Below are 20,457 nucleotides of genomic sequence, written 5' to 3' on the forward strand. Positions count from 1 at the left end.
GAATAACGCCTTTTTTGAAAGTCCTCTTTTGAAAAAATGCGTTCTTGAATGCAAACAAGGCTTTTTTGAAAGAGAGCATCCAGACTGCCTGGGTGCTCTCTTTCAAAAAAGCGGCTTGCTTTTTTGAAAGTACTGCTTGCAGTCTAGACGCTCTTTTTCAAAAGAGGCTTGCAGTCTAGACGTAGCCTAGGAGGCAAATCTATGGGGGAGAAAGGGCCATAAAGAGAGGGTACCATCATCCTCTGTGAAACCAAGAGCTAGGAGATGCTCAAGGATGCCTGAGCACTTTTGCATAAGAAGTGCTCTGCCTCATCTCTAACTCCCTCATTCACCTCCAAATCTAAGCAAGAGGAAAAAAGAGGGCAATATTTGCTCTCTCAAATTGAGTGGAAAATGCTGTAATGCAGAGGCTTGAGCTAGATCTTACACGCATTGTGAAAGACTGAATAAGGGTATGTCTACACTGCCACCCTAGTTTGAACTAGGATGGTTAATGTAGTCATATGAACTTGCATATGAAGCCCGGGATTTGAATTTCCCGGGCTTCATTTGCATGTTGCCGGGCGCCGCCATTTTTAAATGTCCTCTAGTGCGGACTCCGTGCCCACGGCTACACGCGGCACGAACTAGATAGTAGGAATAAGGGATCTCCCGGAAAAAGGCTTATTTTCCGGAGAATCGCGTCTACATTGGCGCTTTTCTCCGGCAAAAACCCCAAGCAGGAAAAAAGCGGCAGCCATGTAAATGCAAATGCCGCAGGGGATATTTAAATATCCCCCGCGGATTTGCAATTCCGAAGTGTCTCATTAGCATCCCTTTTCCGGAAAGGGATGTCAATGTAGACACAGCCTTTATGTGTTAGTCTCTAAGGTGCCACAGCCTGCTCTCTGTTTTTACATTGTGAATTCTAGTTACAAACTAAGCCAAATGTCAGCCTCTGACATCACTGCCAACTCAGTGAAGTGAGTGAGGGGAGACTTGTAACAGGATCATGCAGTAATAAACCAATTTCCACTATCTGGAAAAAATGCTTACCTTTTACTTGCAAAGTGATCGTCTTGTAATCAGCTCCCTCATAGCCAATGAGACAGCGGTAAGTTCCTGCATCTGTAAGTTTTATATTGGTGACCTGAAGCACTGACTGTCCCAATTCCAGTTTATCTTTCAACAATTTTACTCTTCCTCTGAAGTTGCTGTGCTGGGTTTGAAAGTTTTCCTTTCCTTTGTGAAGTTTGTAAACCTCTTTTGTATGTTCCTCTTTTTTCACCCAAATGATGCTTAAATCTTGAAGCTTCAATTGACCATTCACTCGAAACCTGCATTCCATCGTCACGTTGCTCCCATATTCTACAGTGTACAGTGGCTGTGGAACTTCAACTGTGAATAAAGCTGGGAAACAGAATTCAGAATAAAACTTATTTTCCAAATAGGAACATGATTTTCAAAGTTATATTTTACCAACCAAGTACATACATTTGTGTGTGCCTAACGTATGAACATAAACATCCATGGTGCCTGTGTGCAAGCTAGGCATTGATTCATGCATATAACCAATTAAATGCCTAAGTGATTGCTCTTTATGTATAGTTACTAGATAAAGTGCCAGCAGATGACACTGAAGAATATATGGCCTAATTCTTGGATTTTGTGCACCAATAAAACCTGTGCACTGCAATGTCTTCCTTTGTGCATGTCTTTACATCAGCTCTTAACACACTCGTTCCCATGCTGTTTTGTGGATACATGGAAACATTTACCCCACCAGCTACATCACTGCAGCTCTTTTCAAGCACACATCTTTGGGTTAACATTTAACTGATAAAGAACAATGTTTTTTAACTATAAGTTATAGTTGCCATGCCTTTACACTGAAAAAAAAAACCCTAAGAAAATATTTCAGCTTCTTACCATTTAGGAAATGCCAATGGGACATGACTATACACAAAAGCAATGCACTTTCCATCTTGCAGAAAGACCCTAAAATGATACAATATCGGATTATGAAGTGTTTTCTAAATACTAACATTACACTGTATTTCAGTCAGGCATAATGTAGTAACTGGACATAGGCACTGAGTTCTACTATAAACAGAGACATGCTGAATTACCAAAAGATACATTAGAAGTCTAGTGTTGACTATGGAGGAAATTGCAAATATTCTGGTAGATCAGATAATGAAATCCTCGTTCAGCTCCAGCATATAGCGGTCAACTTCTAGTCAGCAGATTTAAAACCAAATAAAGGGAAAATCCCACATTTTCATAATCTGTAATGTAACCATTTATATCACAAAGTAAATGTTCATACACAGACAATAAAGTAGATTATAGCAGGAAACTCTCGCTGTACTAGCCAATAAGGAAGTTATTTTGAAACATTGTTCCTCTACACCTAAAAGAGGAGGGAAAACTTCTCTGTCTATGGATTAGAAGAAAGGGAACAGAGGGCTCTCCTTTCCATTATTTTAATTTAGCATGAAATATATAAACTGTCAGTAGAGCTATTTGAACAATACAAAAACTGAGTGTGAAGGTTTGTATTCTGAATGCTTGTTAGGTTTGGCCATGTTTGTACCAGTTTAATTTTGTATGTCACATACTTTCACAAATACAGGTTTCAGTTTACATATTTAGAAAACAAGAATATACATATTAACCTGGGAATAAGATTATTCCCCTACCTTAAAAGTTTCAATCACTGGTCAGGAAGTACAAACAATACTGACGCACCAGGAATTGCCCCATGAAGGAAGAAGATGACACTATTTAAAAATTCACAATTCTCTAATCTATCTGAAGTGTCCCCTTGAAGCAGACCATTCTACACCAAATCCCCATTGAACACTTTCAATTCCTCCAGCTTTCCTCAAAACTACACCCACCTGCAAACTTGACATGGGGAAGAGAAACCAATTATAGTATTGTGGGACCAAACACAGAAATATGAAAGCCTTTCAAATAATCCATAGCCTGAAAAACTTTTGAGTAAGATCTTTGGTGGACAATCCATGAACAGGAAAAAAAAAGAGGATTAAGTTTAATTCGATAGCATCTTCCCCACAAATACTGTGACCAATATCAGTTCTCAAGATTATAAGATTTAGGGTACGTCTACACTACATGCCTCTGTCGGAAGAGGCATGTAGATTTGTTTATTCAGCAAAGGTAAATGAAGCCGCGATTTAAATGATCGCGGCTTCATTTACATTTACATGGCTGCCGCGCTGAGCCGACAAACAGCTGATCGGCTGTTTGTCGGCTCGCCGCTAGTCTGGACGTTCCCCCTGTCAACATCAAAGCCCTTTGTCGGCAGCCCCGGTAAACCTCATTCCACGAGGAATAACGGGGCTGCCGACAAAGGGCTTTGATGTCGACAGGGGGAACGTCCAGACTAGCGGCGAGCCGACAAACAGCCAATCAGCTGTTTGTCGGCTCAGCGCGGCAGCAATGTAAATGTAAATGAAACCGCGATCATTTAAATCGCGGCTTCATTTACCTTTGCCTACAACCCTAATCTACATGCCTCTGCCAACAGAGGCATGTAGTGTAGATACAGCCTTAGAGTGAGTCAATGTGATGTCTCTATTGATTTTCTTAATTGTTAACACTACCCATTTACATACACAAGAAAAGCTCTTAAATAAACCAATATACAACAGTGATTTCTTACAGGTAATTAGCATGTGAGGCATATCTAAGGCACATCACTTAAGTCATATAACATATTCTGATATGAAAATTAAAATTCACTTCTGCTGTATGAAGCCTAAAGTGCATGCTGAGGGGTTTGGTGAGCAAAAAATCCATCCCTTAGACCCTGGCTGAAGCATATACTAATTTATGTCCATGTATAAAGGCTATTGGCTCTGCATTTCAGCTTTAGACTGAATTCTCAGTTTCTCCCTTGGTCCACTTTGTCTTGTCCCCGCAAGCAAGCTCAAGCAAGGTTGGCATTAAAGAACTCTTTGACAGAGTGCATGGGGTGCACCTTGTTTGGTTTCCCTTCTGATGAAAATTTCCCCCTCCTGCTTCTTCAAAATGGGAAGTAAGTGGTGTTAATCTGGCTTCAAATCTTTAAATTTCATGAATATATATTGTGCACAAGGATCTTTCCTTGAAGACTAAGATGCAAAAAGTTGCTGGGAAAGAATTATTTCATGCTGATGACACTGCTCTTGTCTCTCATAGTGAAGTTCATTCACAAAAGCTCATGAATCACCTCCAAGATGCAAATAACTTTTTCACTGACTATTAGTGTGAAAAGATGATAGTCATGGGACAAGGCACAGAATGCCAGCCTTCCATCAGTGATACCAACCTCCAAACAGTGGCCTCATTTTGGGTATGTCTACACTACAGCGTTAATTCGAACTAAGTTAGTTCGAATTAGTTAATTCGAACTAAGCTAATTCGAACTAACGCATCTAGAACTAAAAACTAGTTCGAATTAGCGTTTTGCTAATTCGAACTAGCGCGTCCACATTAAGTGGACCCTGAAGCGGGGTTAAAGATGGCTGGAAGCAGTGCCGGCAGGGCATCAGAGGAGGACTTAGAGCGTGGAGATGCTGTCTCAGGCTCGCCGAGGGCTGTGCTTAAAGGGTCCCGACTCCCACCCCGGACAGACAGTTCTCAGGGGTGCCCCGCTTGCAAAGCAGTCCTGGCTTGGAGTGCCCTGAGTGCCCACACTGGGCACATCACAGCACTCGGCCATCAGCCCGGCTGCACTTGCCGCAGGCTGCCATCTGGGGAGAGGGGGCAATTGGGGGGCTGCAGGAGAGCTTCCACCCCCAGAAGCCCACAGAGCCAGCCCAGTCCTCCCCATCGGGGGCTCGTGCCCCATTCCTCCCTCACCTCCTTCCACTTACCCTTCCCTAGCCCCTCTTCTTGATGTACAAAATAAAGATAACATGTCTTCCAAAATGGAATCTGTCTTTATTGAACAAAGCTGGGGGAGACTGGGAAAAGGAGGTGGGAGAGGGGAAGAGAGAGACTGGGAGAGGGGAGGGCAACTAAAATGATGAGGGGTTGGGAACAGGTCCCATATGAAGAGAGGCTAAAGAGACTGGGACTTTTCAGCTTAGAAAAGAGGAGACGGAGGGGGGACAGGATAGAGGTCTCTAAAAGCAGGAGTTGGGTGGAGACGGTGCATACAGAAAAGTTCTTAATTAGTTCCCATAATAGAAGGACTAGAGGACACCAAAAGAAAGGAATGGGTAACAGGCTTCAAACTAGTAACAGAAAGTTGTTTTTCACAAAGCAAAGAGTCAACCTGTGGAACTCCTTGCTGCAGGAGGCTGTGAAGGCTAGAACTGGAACAGAGTTTAAAGGGAAGTGAGATCAAGTCATGGAGGTTGGGTCCATGGAGTGCTATTAGCCAGCGGGTAGGAGTGGTGTCCCTGCCCAAGGTTTGTGGAAGCTGGAGAGGGATGGCACAAGACAAATGGCTTGGTCACTGTCTTCGTTCCATCTCCTCCAGGGTCCCTAGGGTTGGCCGCTGTCAGCAGACAGGCTACTGGGCTAGATGGACCTTTGGTCTGACCCAGGACGGCCATTGTAAGCTCAGGGTTCAGGGTCGGGGGTCTCAGTGGACCCCCTTGATTCTCTTGCACACCTGCTCCTGGGTGGCCAGGCTGGCAGCTATCCTGCCCAAGCCGGCCACTTTCCTGTGCCTAGTGCGGAGATTGTGGACGAGGTCCACGATGTCCGCACTAGCCCAGGCAGGTGCCCGCCTCTTGCAGTCCAGGGCAAGCTCCCGGGAGCCGCCAGCCTGGTCCCAGGAAGAGGGGGAGGGCTGGGGGGCATCAGGTGGGTGGCTCGATCCGTGACAGGTGCAGGGTCTGCTGGCGGGGTGGTGGCAGGCTTGCACCTGGCACTGGCACCGTAGCCAGCCCGTGCCCCTTTAAGGGGTCCGGGGCCGGGAGGGGGGCAGTAGAGTTTCCCTGATGTTGGCCAGAGTGGCCACCAGGGAAACCTGGGGAGGGCTAGCCTCCCACTAGTTCGAATTAAGGGGCTACACACCCCTTAATTCGAACTAGCTAGTTCGAACTAGGCTTAATCCTCGTGGAATGAGGATTACCTAGTTCGAACTAAGCGCTCCATTAGTTCGAATTCAATTCGAACTAACGGAGCGCTAGTGTAGTGCCTATGAAAGTTAGTTCGAACTAACTTTGTAGTGTAGACATACCCTTTGTTACCTGGGAGCTACTATTAACAAGAATTTGTCATTGGATGAGGAGTTGGACATATATATTGGGAAGATAGCCATCAACTTTGGTTGCCTCACCAAGATGGAAAACTTCCTAAGACATCTTATATGATGAGTTAAAGCATGAACAAAGACAGAGAGGATACCCAAAACTTAGGTTTCAAGATGGCTGCAAGAGAGATCTAAAATGTTTGCAATTGAGCCACAGACTTGGGAAGCCCATGCGAAAGATTTGTACAAGTTTGTGATCCAGTCTGGAGACAGGCATCATGGAACATGATAAACAGCAACTCTTTACAAACAAAACAAAAAACAGAGAAAAACGAGCGACTAGCCATGGACAACAGGAAAACCCTTTTCATTGCACTCAAATAAATAAAATCTGTTTGTCCAGAATTGGCTTGGTTATCAAAAAAACTGCAACACCCAACTGCTACCTCACATCCACAAGAGCTGAAGGTCTGTAAAGACGAATATTATGCACCAGGGTAAAGTCTGCTAGCTAACCTTGACACAGAGAGAACATACTTAAATAATGCCTCTTTGCAATACGACCTGCAAATAACTTTCTGGGCAGAGGAAAAGGGTTCATAGGTTGGCCTGTAAAGAGGAGCTGCGGTTTGCTCCTGGATGGAATAATCAGGGGCAGATGACCGTTTTGCGGGGCCTCGGGCAGCATAATTCCACATGGCCCCCCCTTTGCCACGGCGCATGCGCAGTGGCGCCACGGCGCATGCACGGGGCTTTCTGAAGCACGGGGCCAGGGGCGGCTGCCCCGTTCGCCCTGCCCTATATCCACCCCTGGGAATAATCATAGAGGCTATGTCTACACTACGAATTTTTGCAGCAGAAAATATGCTAATAAGGGACTCATTAGCATAAGTCATGACCTCATTTGCATATTTTCTGCCAATCCTTTTTTGCGCTGGGGGTTGTTGCGCAAAAACAAGCAGTGTGGACATTTCCTTTTTGTGCAAAAACCCCTTTTTGCGTAAGATCAAAGAGGGTTTTTTGTGCAAATAGGAAATGTCCACACTGCTTGTTTTTGCGCAAAAACCCCTAGCGCAAAAATGGATTGGCAGAAAATATTCAAATGAGATCACGACTTATGCTAATGAGTTTCTCGTTAGCATATTTTCTGCTGCAAAAACTTATAGTGTAGACATAGCCATAGAGAACAAGAGACAAAAGTAAGGCAGTAATGTGTTTGAGAGAACTGGCTACCCACTGTGTTGAAGGAAGGAATTGACTCTAGGGACCGAGAACTGCAGCCTGAACAGAAGGAAGGTGCAGTGGAAATTCTCTATGATGGGAAAAATCAAACTACAAACTGTTTATCTGCTCAGCAGGTAGGAAGAGTGGGGGAGATTTCTCTGGAGTATGGAAAAGCCAGAGATCTCTTGAATCTTGTGAGGTTTTTTTCTCACTCTGTTGAAGTTTACAAACTCTTCAGAAGGCAGGTCAGTGACTGAGACTTTCCAGGTCTCCCAAAGGGAAAGGGGAAGGGTCAGGAGCAACTTAGAAAGGAGTTTTGTTCCTTCTGCAGCTGAGTTCAGTCTTTGCTCAAAGGGACATTTGATTTTTTTTCTCTTTGTTTCTACTATTATTCAATTAGAAAGCTCTCCTGAATGCTGCTTGGTGGTTTATTTTCCTTTTGGCTTCTGCTGGGTCCACTCAGTTCTCTTCTTGCACATTTATGGAAACAGATCCTGAAGCCCACCTCTTACATCACAAATCAAGCAGGAATTGCAACTGTGTAAAAGAGGGAACCTTTGTAAAATTGTGAAAAAAAAATCTACCAGCTCAAAATCTGCTGCCCTGTGGCTCCCCTAACCCCCACTATAACTAAAAATGTAAGTTACTTTCCTCCCCCCTCAGACCAAAAATTACTCACTCCTGGATGGACTGATTTTTTTACAAGTCTTATGTGGGAGAGTAAATTACAAAAAAATATACTACTAATGTTAACTGCATACGCTAGCTTCATTTCAAAAGGGATACATTTCTAAGTACACATTTGAATCACGAAGAATACCCCAGGGTCAAATCCTACAGTCCTATCGGCAGGCTAAATTCCCATCAGTCAGTTTTGTATGAGTATGAAGGACCAGAGGATTTTTTCGTATATATTTTTAGATCCCAAATTTCACACCCACATAAATTGCTATAAAAATTACCAATGCTTTTATTAAACTGCCCTTAAGTTTTGCATAAGAAATTACCTTCCTAATTATATACTATAAGAATTTACCATTTACTTAACAGTTGTATTTCAATAATTTACCATTTACTCAGCTGTTGCATTCTAGTTGTATTTCTATATCCAGCTGATAATTAAGCAAGCATATCTGCCATTGCGCTGGGATCTTAATACATGTCTGAGCATGGACTGTGTTGAGAAGACAAACGTCTGTCTCTCACACTTGTTGGCTGGATTCAGAGCCCAAGCCAGGAAAGTGTTATGGGTCTGGAGAGTCAAGTGTCTGACCTACTTCCCAGGCAGGAAAAGAATTTGAGGAGCCAGTAGGATGCTCTGATTACAGGCAAAAGAGAGTCTGGAATAGAAGTTTAGGGTGCATCTACACTGCACCTATAGGTTGAAATAAGATACACAATTTGAGTAGCTCAAAATGCGTATCTTATTTCACTCTAATTTTGAAATAGCTTATTTTGAAACTTGGCACTATCCACAAAGTGCCAAATTTCGAAATAAGTGCTATTCTGAAACATCGCTTAACCCTCGTTGAACGAAGTTTACAGGGACGCCGGAATAGCATGCCTGTTACGTTGAAATCTATTTTGAAATAACGGGTGCGTTTAAGATGCAGAATAGCTATTTTGTCTAGACATAGCCTTAAGAGTTAAAAATCTCTTTCTGTAGTACGCTTGTACCCTAGAAGGAAAGAACTTAGTTTTGCGACAGGTTGTTCTTGTGATGAGACCAGGGCCAGACAGAGGCATGGGCGAGCCGGGCAGCTGCCCAGGGCACCAACAGATGAGGGGCGCCTGATGGCAGCTGTAAGGGGTGCGTGGCATCCCTTACAGCTGCCATCAGGAGCCACGTGCCCAGCTCCCGCAATGCCGCCCCCCCAACCCCACGGTGCCGGCCAGCAGCGCCCTTCCCCCACCCCATGGCTGTGGGGCCCTGCACGGCCCAGCACATGTGCTAGCAGCGCTGGCCGGGCTGGGCAGCGCATGCGCCGTGCACCCTAGGGGCATGCCCCGGGCTGCGCGCCAGCGGCCATGACCAACCCGCGCATGTGCCGAGTGCCTTGGGGGCAGGCCTGTGCACTCTGCGGGGGTGGGCCCATACCCCATGGGCGGGCCCGCGCATGCGCCCTGAGCCCTGGGGCAGCACCACACGCCTGGGCCCAGGGCACTAAAAGGGCTCGGGCCGGCCCTGGATGAGACCAATCAGGGAGGCTGACATATGAACGTGGAAGAGCCTGCTCTGCGAATTGCACAAAGGATATGGCTGCTGAAACACAGACTCCCTTAAGACCATAGATCTGCTATTTTAAGAGATGGGCAAAAATATCACAGGGTATTTTACATCAGGTAACAAAGAAAAGTCCAGGACAGCTGACACTGTGTATAAAACAGACAACAATCATTATGGAGTTTGCTCCTGCTCCATTTGAAGCTGACCGATATACTCCTATTAACTTCAGTCAGAGCCGCCTTAGGCTCTGAGGGTATGTCTACACTTGCCCCCTAGTTCGATCTAGGGAGGCAAATGAAGCATACTGAAGTTGCTAATGAAGTGCAGGACTTAACTATCCCGCACTTGATTAGCATATTCGTGGCCGGTTGTCATTTTAAAAAGCCGGTAGCCCGAATTAACTCGCCCCATGTAGACATGGTAGTCCGATACAAAACCCTTCCCTTGAATTAACTGTTACTCCTCGTGCAGTGATGCTCTGATTACATTTCAAAAGAGTCGCCAAGTGTCTCCCCAGTTGCCTCTGCCCTCCCTTCTCCCCTTGTTTTTTAATTGCCTTGGGTCATCAAGTCTTCCTGAATTGTCAAAATAGGTCCCCATCTGGAAAAGGTTGGGAACCGCTGATCTAAACTATCCAGGGAAAGCGTCTGCTCTTCCACTTTTTTTTGCAGAAAAGCAAATGTGCTATTTCAGAAGCCCTGTCTTCCTTTTTCCATGAGGAATAAAAGATCTTCCGAAAAGGCAGGATTTTCCGAAATTTGGCCCAGCGTAGACGAGGCAAATTTTGGAAAAGCATCTTCTGACAAAACTATCGGAAAAAGATACATAAATTGTGGAGTGCAATGTGCGTACCTTTTTCTGATAGATCAGTGTAGTCTAGATGTAGCCTTCCTCGACTTTTCTTACTCCTTGGAAAATGGGGGTTACAAGAGTCGGAGTAAGAAGTCCTCCAGCTTGCCATTATTTCAACATTATGTCCAAATAACTGCTTGTAGTATAGATGCAGACGATGTTATTTCAGAATAACAACTGTTATTCTGAAATAACACTGCTATGTAGACATACCCTATGGCTATGTCTACACTATAGCCTCTTGTGCAAAAACATATGCAAATGAGGTGAAGCGTGGAATATCACCGTGCCTCATTTGCATAATTAATTAGGCTCTGTTTTTGCACAAGAGGCTTTTTGTGCAAGAGCTGTTCTTCCACATTTTTTTCAGGAAGAACAGCTCTTGTCCAAGAGGGGGTTTTTTGTGCAAAAATGGAGCCTCATTAATTATGCAAATGAAGCACAGCGATATTCCACGCTTCACCTCATTTGCATATTTTCTGCACAAAACAGGGGCAGTAAAGACATAGCCCAAGTGTAAATGAGAGAAAACTGGGTCCATTTTCTTAAGCTCAGAGGAACAAAAGGTTCAGACTTCATTATCTTTCTTGTACTGTGGTTCTTTGAATACCACAGCTGGGTAGGGCACAATTAAATATTAAAGGACATAGTATAACTAAGAAGCAACTACATTGGCTACAGTGATTACTCTGGATTTACACCAGTAACAGCATAGCATGACATTTAAAGCACAGTCACTTTAATATGCACCTGTCTGTTATGGTTTTATATAGTTCAGGATATGCGTATGGAAAAAAAAATGAGTTCATAAGATGCCACCTTTAAAGGTCACTTAATACTGCATACACTGTGGCAAGTATTTTTTTTTTCTTCCGACATTATGACATCCAACCACACTACAAATGTCAAGGAAGAAATACACAGATTTAGGTCAGTATTTAACCTTGTTACTGTAAAGTGTGGGTGAAGCAAAGAAAGTCCTATAGAAATAAGTGAAGAAAAAACAACCATTTGAATGTACACTCAGGTACTGAGTAATCTGAAAGTATCTAGTAGGTGGTTGCAGGGGTGGATTTTTGTGAGTAGCTAGACAGAACTAAGAACTGCTTGCACTCGTTTCTTTTAAGTTTAATGAAGTTTTTAACCTCCAACGTTACATCTACACTGCACGCTTATTTCGAAATAACTCACGTTATTTTGAAATAACAGAATATGCATCTACACAGCAAGCCCATTATTTCAAAATAATTTTGAAATCATTTTGAAATAATATTGAAATAACAGGCTTCTGAGGGTAAGTCTACACAGCAACATTATTTCAAAATAACTAGTGTTATTTTGAAATAATGCCAAAATACTGTCAAGCTGGAGGACTTCTTACTCCAACTCCTGTAACCCTCAGGCTACGTCTACACTGGCCCCTTTTCCGGAAGGGGCATGTTAATTTCAGCTATCGTAGTAGGGAAATCCGCGGGGGATTTAAATATCCCCCGCGGCATTTAAATAAAAATGTCCGCCGCTTTTTTCCGGCTTTTAGAAAAGCCAGAAAAGAGCGTCTACACTGGCCCCGATCCTCCGGAAAAAGCGCCCTTTTCTAAAAGCCGGAAAAAAGCGGCGGACATTTTTATTTAAATGCCGCGGGGGATATTTAAATCCCCCGCGGATTTCCCTACTACGATAGCTGAAATTAACATGCCCCTTCCGGAAAAGGGGCCAGTGTAGACGTAGCCTCATTGTATGAGGAGTAAGAAAAGTCAGAGGAAGAATGCTCTATTTCAAAATAAGTGCTGTGTAGATGCTCCCAATTACAAAATAAGCTATTTTGAAATAAGCCACGCAATTGACGGAGCTCAATTTGTGTAGTTTATTTCGAGTTAAGCCCTGCTGATTAGACGCACTCTTACTCTGACTTCTGTAACTCTGATTTCACAAGGAATAAGGGAAGTTGAAGGAAGAGTTTCTTCCTTCAACTTCCTGCTGTGTAGACAGGAAGTCAAGTTAAGGTGCTTAAATTTCAGTTATGCAATTAACATAGCTGAAATTGTATATCTTAACTCGACTTTAGCCCACAGTGTAGATGTTCTCCAAGTTACAAAACACCAGAGTTGTAAATTGACCAGTCAACCACACACCTCATTTGGAATTCAAAATACACAAAATGCAGCAGCTGAGACAAGAAAAGAAAAAAAGAAAAAGAAAATACAAAAAAGTTAATGCAATACAGAACTATGTTAAAGGTAAACCTCTAAAACTATAAAGGGAAAGATTAAAAAAGATTTACATGGTAAGGAAACTGTTTCTGTGATTTTTTTGTTTAAATTAGGATGGCAAAAAGTAGCATTTTTCTGCTGCGTAGTAAAGTTCCAAAGCAGCATTAAGTCAATGAGTAGTGATAAACTTTTGAAAGAACAATCATAAGATTTTGTTCAGAGTTACAAATAATGACCAATCCCATATTGTTTGTAACTCTGAAGTTCTATTGCAGTCTTCATTTTAAAATATATGTGAATTGTGGAGCTGGAGTTGACGTACCTTGCACCGATTTTCTGGAGCAGTCCCACAGTGATAGATCGATGGGAGAAATGCTCTCGTCAACTTCCCTTACTCCTTGTGTCAGCAAGATGTACTGGCACTGACAGGGCCACCTTCAGCATTTGATTTAGAGAGTCTAGATCCACTAAATCGAACCCCAGAGGACTGATCACCAGAGTGTCAATCCTCAGGCAAGTGAAGATATGGCCTTAGGTAAGAATGTACCTCTCCAGTGAGTTCAGTGGGAGTTACATGCACTTAGCAAAGGGGCTCTTAGTGCTCAGAAACTGGAGATGGTTTAGCGAGGTACACAAGATAAGAATTTTACCTAATGTGTTACAAGCAATAAACATTCTTCAGAAAAGCTTCTCTAGGGATGCAATCTTAGCGAGGAGAGAGGTGAATCTTATTAAATGAAAGTGTGAATGAAAAACAAAAAGACAGGGTGTGTAAACATTGATAAAAGTACACACCATGGAAGTACACACTGGGCGTCAACATTCTTTACTAAATATAAAAGTATACACTTACATGTCTCTAGGCATTCTGACAACAATTAAATTCCCATATAACAAAAATTAATATAGCAGCCTGTAAATAAGCAGCCCTTATTCCACTCTGCTCTGTGCCTTCTGACCTCATCTGGAGACATACCAAATAGAAGGCTTATTTTTCAACAGGCCTTGCATGGCTACAGAGTGGGCTGTTTCAGATAATGGTCTAAAGAACAAGCATAGATCTTTGGTATGGGTTACCTATAAAAGTGCTGACAGTGGCAGGGGGAAAGAGGGCAATTGCCCTGGGTCTGGTGATTCTAAAGGGCTTGGTGCTCCCGGCTGCTGCAGCTACTTCGGCAACAGCGGCCAGAGCCCCTGGCCTCTAAATTGCTGCCAGAGCACTGCTCAGAGAGCTGCTTTGACAGGGAGGGCATGGTGCAGCGCATTCGAGACAGTGCTGAGGGCTGGTTGTCCCAGTTCCATTCCTTCTGTCCTACTCCCAGCCCCTTCTAGACACAACCAGATTTGCTCTGATCCCACAGACAGAGACAAAGACAAACAAGATCTTTATAGAGCATTCCTAAAACTGAAATACCCACCTGGAGAAGTGAAAAAACAGATTGACAGAGCCAAAAAAGTACCCAGATGTGAACTACTTCAAGACAGACCCAAAAGAGAAAATAACAGAATTCCACCTGTCATTACGTAGAGTCCACAACTCAAACCCCACCCACGGCATTATCTGCAATCTACAAACTATCTTGGAAAATGATCCCTTACTCTCAGAGGCCTTGGGGGAAAGACCTATTCTCGCTTACAGCAACCCCCCAACCTGAAACAAATTCTTTCCAGAAATCATGCTACACAATTACATCAGCCACGGAGCCCAGCCCTGCAATCAGCCATGGTGCCAATTCTGCCCACATATCTATACAAGTGAATTCATTACTGGAGCCAATCACATAAATCACCAAATAAGAGGCTCATTCAACTGCACATCCAATAATTTAATCTGTGCCTTCAAATGCCAGCAATGCCCCATTGCAATATATATTGGACAAACTGGACAGTCCCTACAGGAAAGAATTAATGGACACAAATCAGATATCCATAAAGGGAACACACAAAAACCTGTTGGAGAACACTTTAATCTCCCTGGGCATTCATTAACAGATCTTCAAGTAGTTGTCTTTGTTACAAACCAATTCCACAAGCCAAATACACAGGGAAGGACTGGAACTACAGCTCATTCACAAATTCAATTCTCACACCAATGGATTGAATAAAGATACTGGATGGCTGAGTCATTATCAATCTATCAAACAATGAAGGCAACAATGGTTCTTTGTCTATGTAGAATCTCATGATACCATCAACATATTTTGTCAGTCTTAAAGTGCTACCTGACCATTTGTTGTTTGCTAATTAATGTTTTTTATCTGCCTCTTTTGACTATCCAGCCTTAGATACTTTACACCTAAGTTTGAATAAAGACGCTAATTATCTTACCCATTACAAAGATAGTTTCCCCAATTATCACCTCTAATATCATTAGTCCACAGATATTTACCTCCCCCCCATCTCCCTTCTGTTCTGAAATTTGATTTGTCCTTTTCATATGTGTTCATTTTTTTTAATTGTATCCTTTGGAATATATGGTTGTGACAATTTTCTTCTACTGTTTGATCTGAGGAAGTGGGTCTGGCCCATGAAAGCTCATCACCTAATAAACCATCTTGTTAGTCTTTAAAGTGCTACATAGTCCTGTTTTTTGTTTTAGATACTTAGAAACTATTTGTTTTTCCTGTTTCATTCCAGCTTGGCTTTCCCCTTGATATTTTTTACCCACTGCCTCTTCTTGTTCCCCCCCCTACCCATTTTTTCCTTCTTCAACCCTCCCCCCCCTTATTTATTTTGGTCCTGAACATCCAACACTCTGGTCAGCTGAAGAAGTGGGCTATGCCCATGAAAGGTCATGATACCATCTACATGTTTTGTTAGTCTTTAAAGTGCTACCAGACTATTTGTTGTTTTTTAAAGTTTATACATACTGAAGTATGTTGATGTGCTGATAAAATAGGTATGAATTTTTAAAATATTGATTCTATTTTTAGAGGTGAGACACAGGCTTGAAGTATAAACTGACATGTCTCACCATGCACCAGGACAGACACTTTTAGAGTATTAAACAAGTGTCTGATAACATGAGGTATGGAGATCTCTGAGCTCCCATTAAAAATAATGTGAACTGAGCACAATGTGAATGAAGTATGTGATACCTCACAGGTCAGGCTGTCAATGAGGAGGCTGTTTTCCTGTTCACATCTACCCTGATGGTTCCTTGCCATTCTCCTTCATCAATGTTCTCTCTCTGACCCTTCCAAACAGTTAGCTGCATTTTTAGCCAATTAACTTCATTCTCAAAGTATTTAATTAGACCTGTGTTAATGATTTAGGTATGGGTTTTTTCAAGATACAGAACACATTCTGTGTAATACTGAATGCCTTTGACTCTTGTGGCTGTCAGAAATTGAAGACATGCAGTACCTGGCAGGATCAGGCCCTAAGACTCCACTGCTAACATGTCTACTTTACTGTCCCAACTTTCAGGGCCAAGTTCCTTTTTGTTGAAACAGTGGGAACCCCCTGTGTAAATCTATTGGCTTCAATAATCCTATCCCAAAAGCTGACAATTGAAAGATCCAGTTCTACATACATTTTGGTCACCTGACTAGTCATACAAGTAGCCCTGGGAAAGTCAATGGGACTTTTATCACAAGCAAGTTCAGCCTCATTAAGTAAGGGTGCAAACAAAGAAGACATGAAGGACTCCAAATTATCTTTTTGTTTTTCAGTTTTTAAAATTCTTACTCTTGACTGCTTTCTTTTAAATACTGCTAGGTTTTATTGCAAGAGCATCACAGTGACTGCGATAGGCACAAGGCCCTAACCTCACTGCCCACTCCTTCCGTTGCACAATTGTTCAGGGATGGGAAATAGAGGAGAGAGGGTATTTACGTGCAATGCATAGAACTTAGATAACCATCACTGTCTTACGATTAGCTTCCTTGTTAATGGCTTTCCTTATGTATTGCTTATGTTTTTTTTTTTCTTGTTATAGACATTATATAGAAAGGAAAATACCTTGTTGATAGGAGTTAAGGCTCTTTACAATGTCAAGTACTTTGTGCTATCATTTATGAACAAAACATTCATCCTAATTAATGGGGTAAATAATTTAAAACTTCACCATCAGCAGGTTACTTTTTTCCTGTATATGACATATATAAATTAAAAGCATCCTATAATCAAGTTATGTTCAGTAGCAGATTTTCCTGACTCTGATATCTTAGTCCTTTTGTCACATGATATTCCTAAAAAAAATACATGCTTGGAATATATTTAAGAGATTAATTCCCTTGTAGAGTATTGTAAAGTTGTGTTTGGTGTAGGTGAAAAGGGAGGTTGGCAAAAACAAAACAAAAGCATCTGAATACACGTGGATGCAGAACTAAAAATGAAATCTTTATCCTTTGTGTTCAAAGTTGTCAGGCTGATAGTTTTAAGAATTAGTTCTGCATTGTTTATTCTGGCAAAGCACTACACAAAAAGGGAATTTTGTGATTATCTGAACACCAGAGTTCATTAGTGATGTGTCAGAGGCTGACCCAAGAAAAATGTAATTTACAACCACGTGACGCCACTACCTTGGATGTAGACATGGATTGGTCATGTGCTTCAGATGGAAACTGATTCCATCATCAGAATAGCAATAAGATGGACACCTGAAGGCAAGTGAAAATTAGGCGGTCTGAAAACAATATGGTGAAGAGTTGTGGAAGTTGAACTGAAAAAGCTGGGGCACAACTGGAGACCACTGAAAGACTTGTCAGAAACAGAGAGAAGCAAAGGAGCTTCCACTCTGCCCTAAATGCCAGAAGAGAAATGGGAACATGATAATAATTGATGATAGTAGCCACTTCCTTATTCATGGAACATTTTGTAAATTGAAAGGACAGTGTGTGGTGTATGGTGGTATTTTGTCCAGATATAAAGCTATAGCTCAGCAAGCAGACTCTACTGGTTACTTTAGTGGACATTAAGTTGTTGGAATGTGTCACGTGGGGTGACCCAAAATATTTTGTCATTTATCCTCCCCCCCATCTCTTATTCAAATTGAGACACAATTTCACAAAGTGGGACTGGGCTAACAACAAATACATATAGTTTTACAATTCAGTCTAGTTGAGTGTAGGGAAATTTCTAAACAGTGCCAACTGGTGTTGAAGAATTTGTTACAAATAAATTAATAGTGAGACTTTCCATAGGGAGCTTGGGTCAAGAGTAACTCCAGCCTTCAGGAACAAAAAACAGGACTATGCAGCACTTTAAAGACTAACAAGATGGTTTATTAGGTGATGAGCTTTCGTGGGCCAGACCCACTTCCCACGAAAGCTCATCGCCTAATAAACCATCTAGTTAGTCTTTAAAGTGCTACATAGCCCTGTTTTTTGTTTCAGCTACACCAGACTAACACTGCTGCATCTCTTTTACTATTCTACATCCAGCCTTCAGGTATCGCCCTAGTCGGGCAACACCCCCACCACTGTCAAGGACCCAGTAACACGCAGGGGAATGCCTATCGGATCCGCAGCTTCCCTCCTTCCCCGGGGGGAGTGGGAAGGGGAGGGAGGCCAGGGACATGCAGCGGGAGGACGCCAGCACCCTGCACCGCCCGTTCCCGACACTCGGTTGCGCTTTCAGTTTTGTGTACACGCAGCAGTTGGGGATGCTCCTTTCGCAATCCGACCCAAGCCGCTGGAGAGCTCGCCCCCCCGAGCTCAGGGCCCTTCCTGCCCCGTGCCCCGGCCCTTTCCCCTGCAGACGGGGCTTCAGGGGCGGAGGCAGGGTCTGCCCCTAACTGGGAAGGGCTTTAAGGTCAGTCGGGGGCTGGGGCGGGTTTCCCTCCAAAAGCGAGCAGGTCGCACCCCTCTGTCCGGGCCACACAGCCCCGTCTGCCCCCCCCCCCCGTCCGTCCTTTCTCTCCCCTCCACCCCCCCCTCTGTCCTTCCCCCCGGCGCCTTCCTGGCCACAGCCGCGGGCGGGCTGGTGAAGCGACAGGCGCTGACCCTCACTGCACCGCGGGCGCAGCCTGTTCTCTTCGCCCCTCTGCGCGCGCTCCCCGCTCCCCTGCCTCCCGAGGGGCCGCGAGGTTCCCCGCTGCCTACCTGGTGACGGCCGGGGCCACGCCGCCACCGGCCCAGCTGGAGCCAGCAGGCGAGGCGGGGGCAGCAGCTCTCAGAACGCGCCTCCCGAGTCAGGCTGGCCAGCCCTGCAGTGAGGAGAGTTGGGGGGCGTCTCTCCTTTTTGCTCGCGCGCCTCCCCCTCACTTCCCTCTGCTGCGTGGTTCGCGCGGGTGGTTCACACGGTTGTGGGGCATGCACCCGGGGCTTGCCTCAGTGACCCTAGCCGGGAAGCAAAACGGAAGGGAATTCCAGCCTGACTCAGTCTTATGACTATGGGTGTCATAATGAGAGTCATTTATCCAGAACAATCCCCGTTTTTTACTGCTTGATAACTCTCTTAGTGAACTCTAGAATCCAGCCCGACCTTTGCAGTCAGCAGAGCTCAGAGAGATGCCTTCATGAACACAAACGACAAAAAGCAGAGGGATACAATAAAAACTAAACAACATATACAGTAACGAATCAGATACATAGCATTAAAGGGGAGGGTAAGAGGGGGGGAGTGACAAGGAAGGAGGAAATTGCTTATTGTAAGCATCAATTAAGTGGCTTATCTGAAGTTACTACCAATATCAAAAGGTGGGGAGGCTGTCTTTGTAAGTGTATGGTAATTATTATCTAAATTAAGGCCCATTCACAACATGTCAAATTTTAGCATAAAAAAGAGTTCTGAAGTTTCTCTCTGTAATCTGGTGTTAAAGTCCCTTTGTAGTAAGACACATGGGCTACATCTAGACTGGCATGATTTTCTGCAAATGCTTTTAACGGAAAAGTTTTTCCATTAAAAGCATTTGCGGAAAAGAGAGTCTAGATTGGCACGGATGCTTTTCCACAAAAGCACTTTTTGCGGAAAAGCATCCATGCCAATCTAGACGCGATTTTGCGCAAGAAAGTCCCGATCGCCATTTTCGTGATCTGGGCTTTTTTGCGCAAAACAATACCACGTTGTCTACGCTGGCCCTCTTGTGCAAATGCATTTGCGCAAGAGGGCTTTTGCCCGAACAGGAGCAGCATAGTATTTCCGCAAGAACACTGACAATCTTACATGAGATCGTCAGTGTTCTTGCGGAAATTCAAGCGGCCAGTGTAGACAGTTGGCAAGTTTTTCTGCAAAAGCAGCTGCTTTTGTGGAAAAACTTGCCAGTCTAGCCGCAGCCATGTTGTTGGGTCTTTAAGGGAATGGCCAGGTTCTTTTGTGTGGAGATGTCTGATTTAAAACAAAAGGAAAAACTATGTAGCACTTTAAAGACCATATAAACCAAAGGAATACACTCTGCCAAAGTGACTGACCAGTTTGTCCAATATACATGGCAGAGGGACATTGTTGGCACATGATGGCATATATCACATTGCTGGATGTACAGGAATATGAGCCCTTGATCGTATAACTGACATGGTTAGGTCCAGTGACGGTGCCTCCAGAGTAAATATGTGGACAAAGCTGGCAAAGGGGTTTGCTGCAAGGGAAATTTACATAATGGTCATGCCTATTCACTTTCAGAATATGATCTAAAGAAGTGGGTCTGCCCCACGAAAGCTCATCACTTAATAAACCATCTTGTCAGTCTTTAAAGTGTTACATGACTGGTTTTTTTTGTTTGTTTTACCAAGATCAGACTAACATGGCTATTTCTCTGTTACTTTTCATGAACACATGCCCTCTTCATTTGAGATGTCCTCATG

At 43.5% G+C, this 20,457-nt stretch overlaps 1 protein-coding gene across 3 annotated transcripts in view; it reads right to left on the bottom strand.

Moving 5' to 3' along the window:
• The window catches only part of LOC102456103 (programmed cell death 1 ligand 1), a 33,344-nt gene extending 14,417 nt beyond the window's left edge, over positions 1 to 18,927 (bottom strand). Inside the window, exons 1-3 of one of the 3 annotated variants that reach the window (XR_003087842.3) lie at positions 18,757 to 18,927; positions 1,909 to 1,977; positions 1,036 to 1,389 (exon numbers count right to left, since the gene is read on the bottom strand). Coding sequence is in view for 2 of the 3 variants with exons in the window: in XM_006115142.5 (XP_006115204.1) it covers positions 1,036 to 1,389; positions 1,909 to 1,963 (409 nt within the window). In the remaining variant the exon portion in view is untranslated. The remainder of the gene's footprint in view (positions 1 to 1,035; positions 1,390 to 1,908; positions 1,978 to 18,756) is intronic. The other 2 variants (XM_006115142.5, XM_075931626.2) reach the window with 2 other exon arrangements.
• Between the last annotated feature and the right edge of the window lie 1,530 nt (positions 18,928 to 20,457).

This window comes from Pelodiscus sinensis, chromosome 6 (assembly GCF_052426305.1).
Source record: "Pelodiscus sinensis isolate ZL-2025 chromosome 6, ASM5242630v1, whole genome shotgun sequence".
In the NCBI taxonomy this organism is placed as follows: Eukaryota; Metazoa; Chordata; order Testudines; family Trionychidae; genus Pelodiscus; species Pelodiscus sinensis.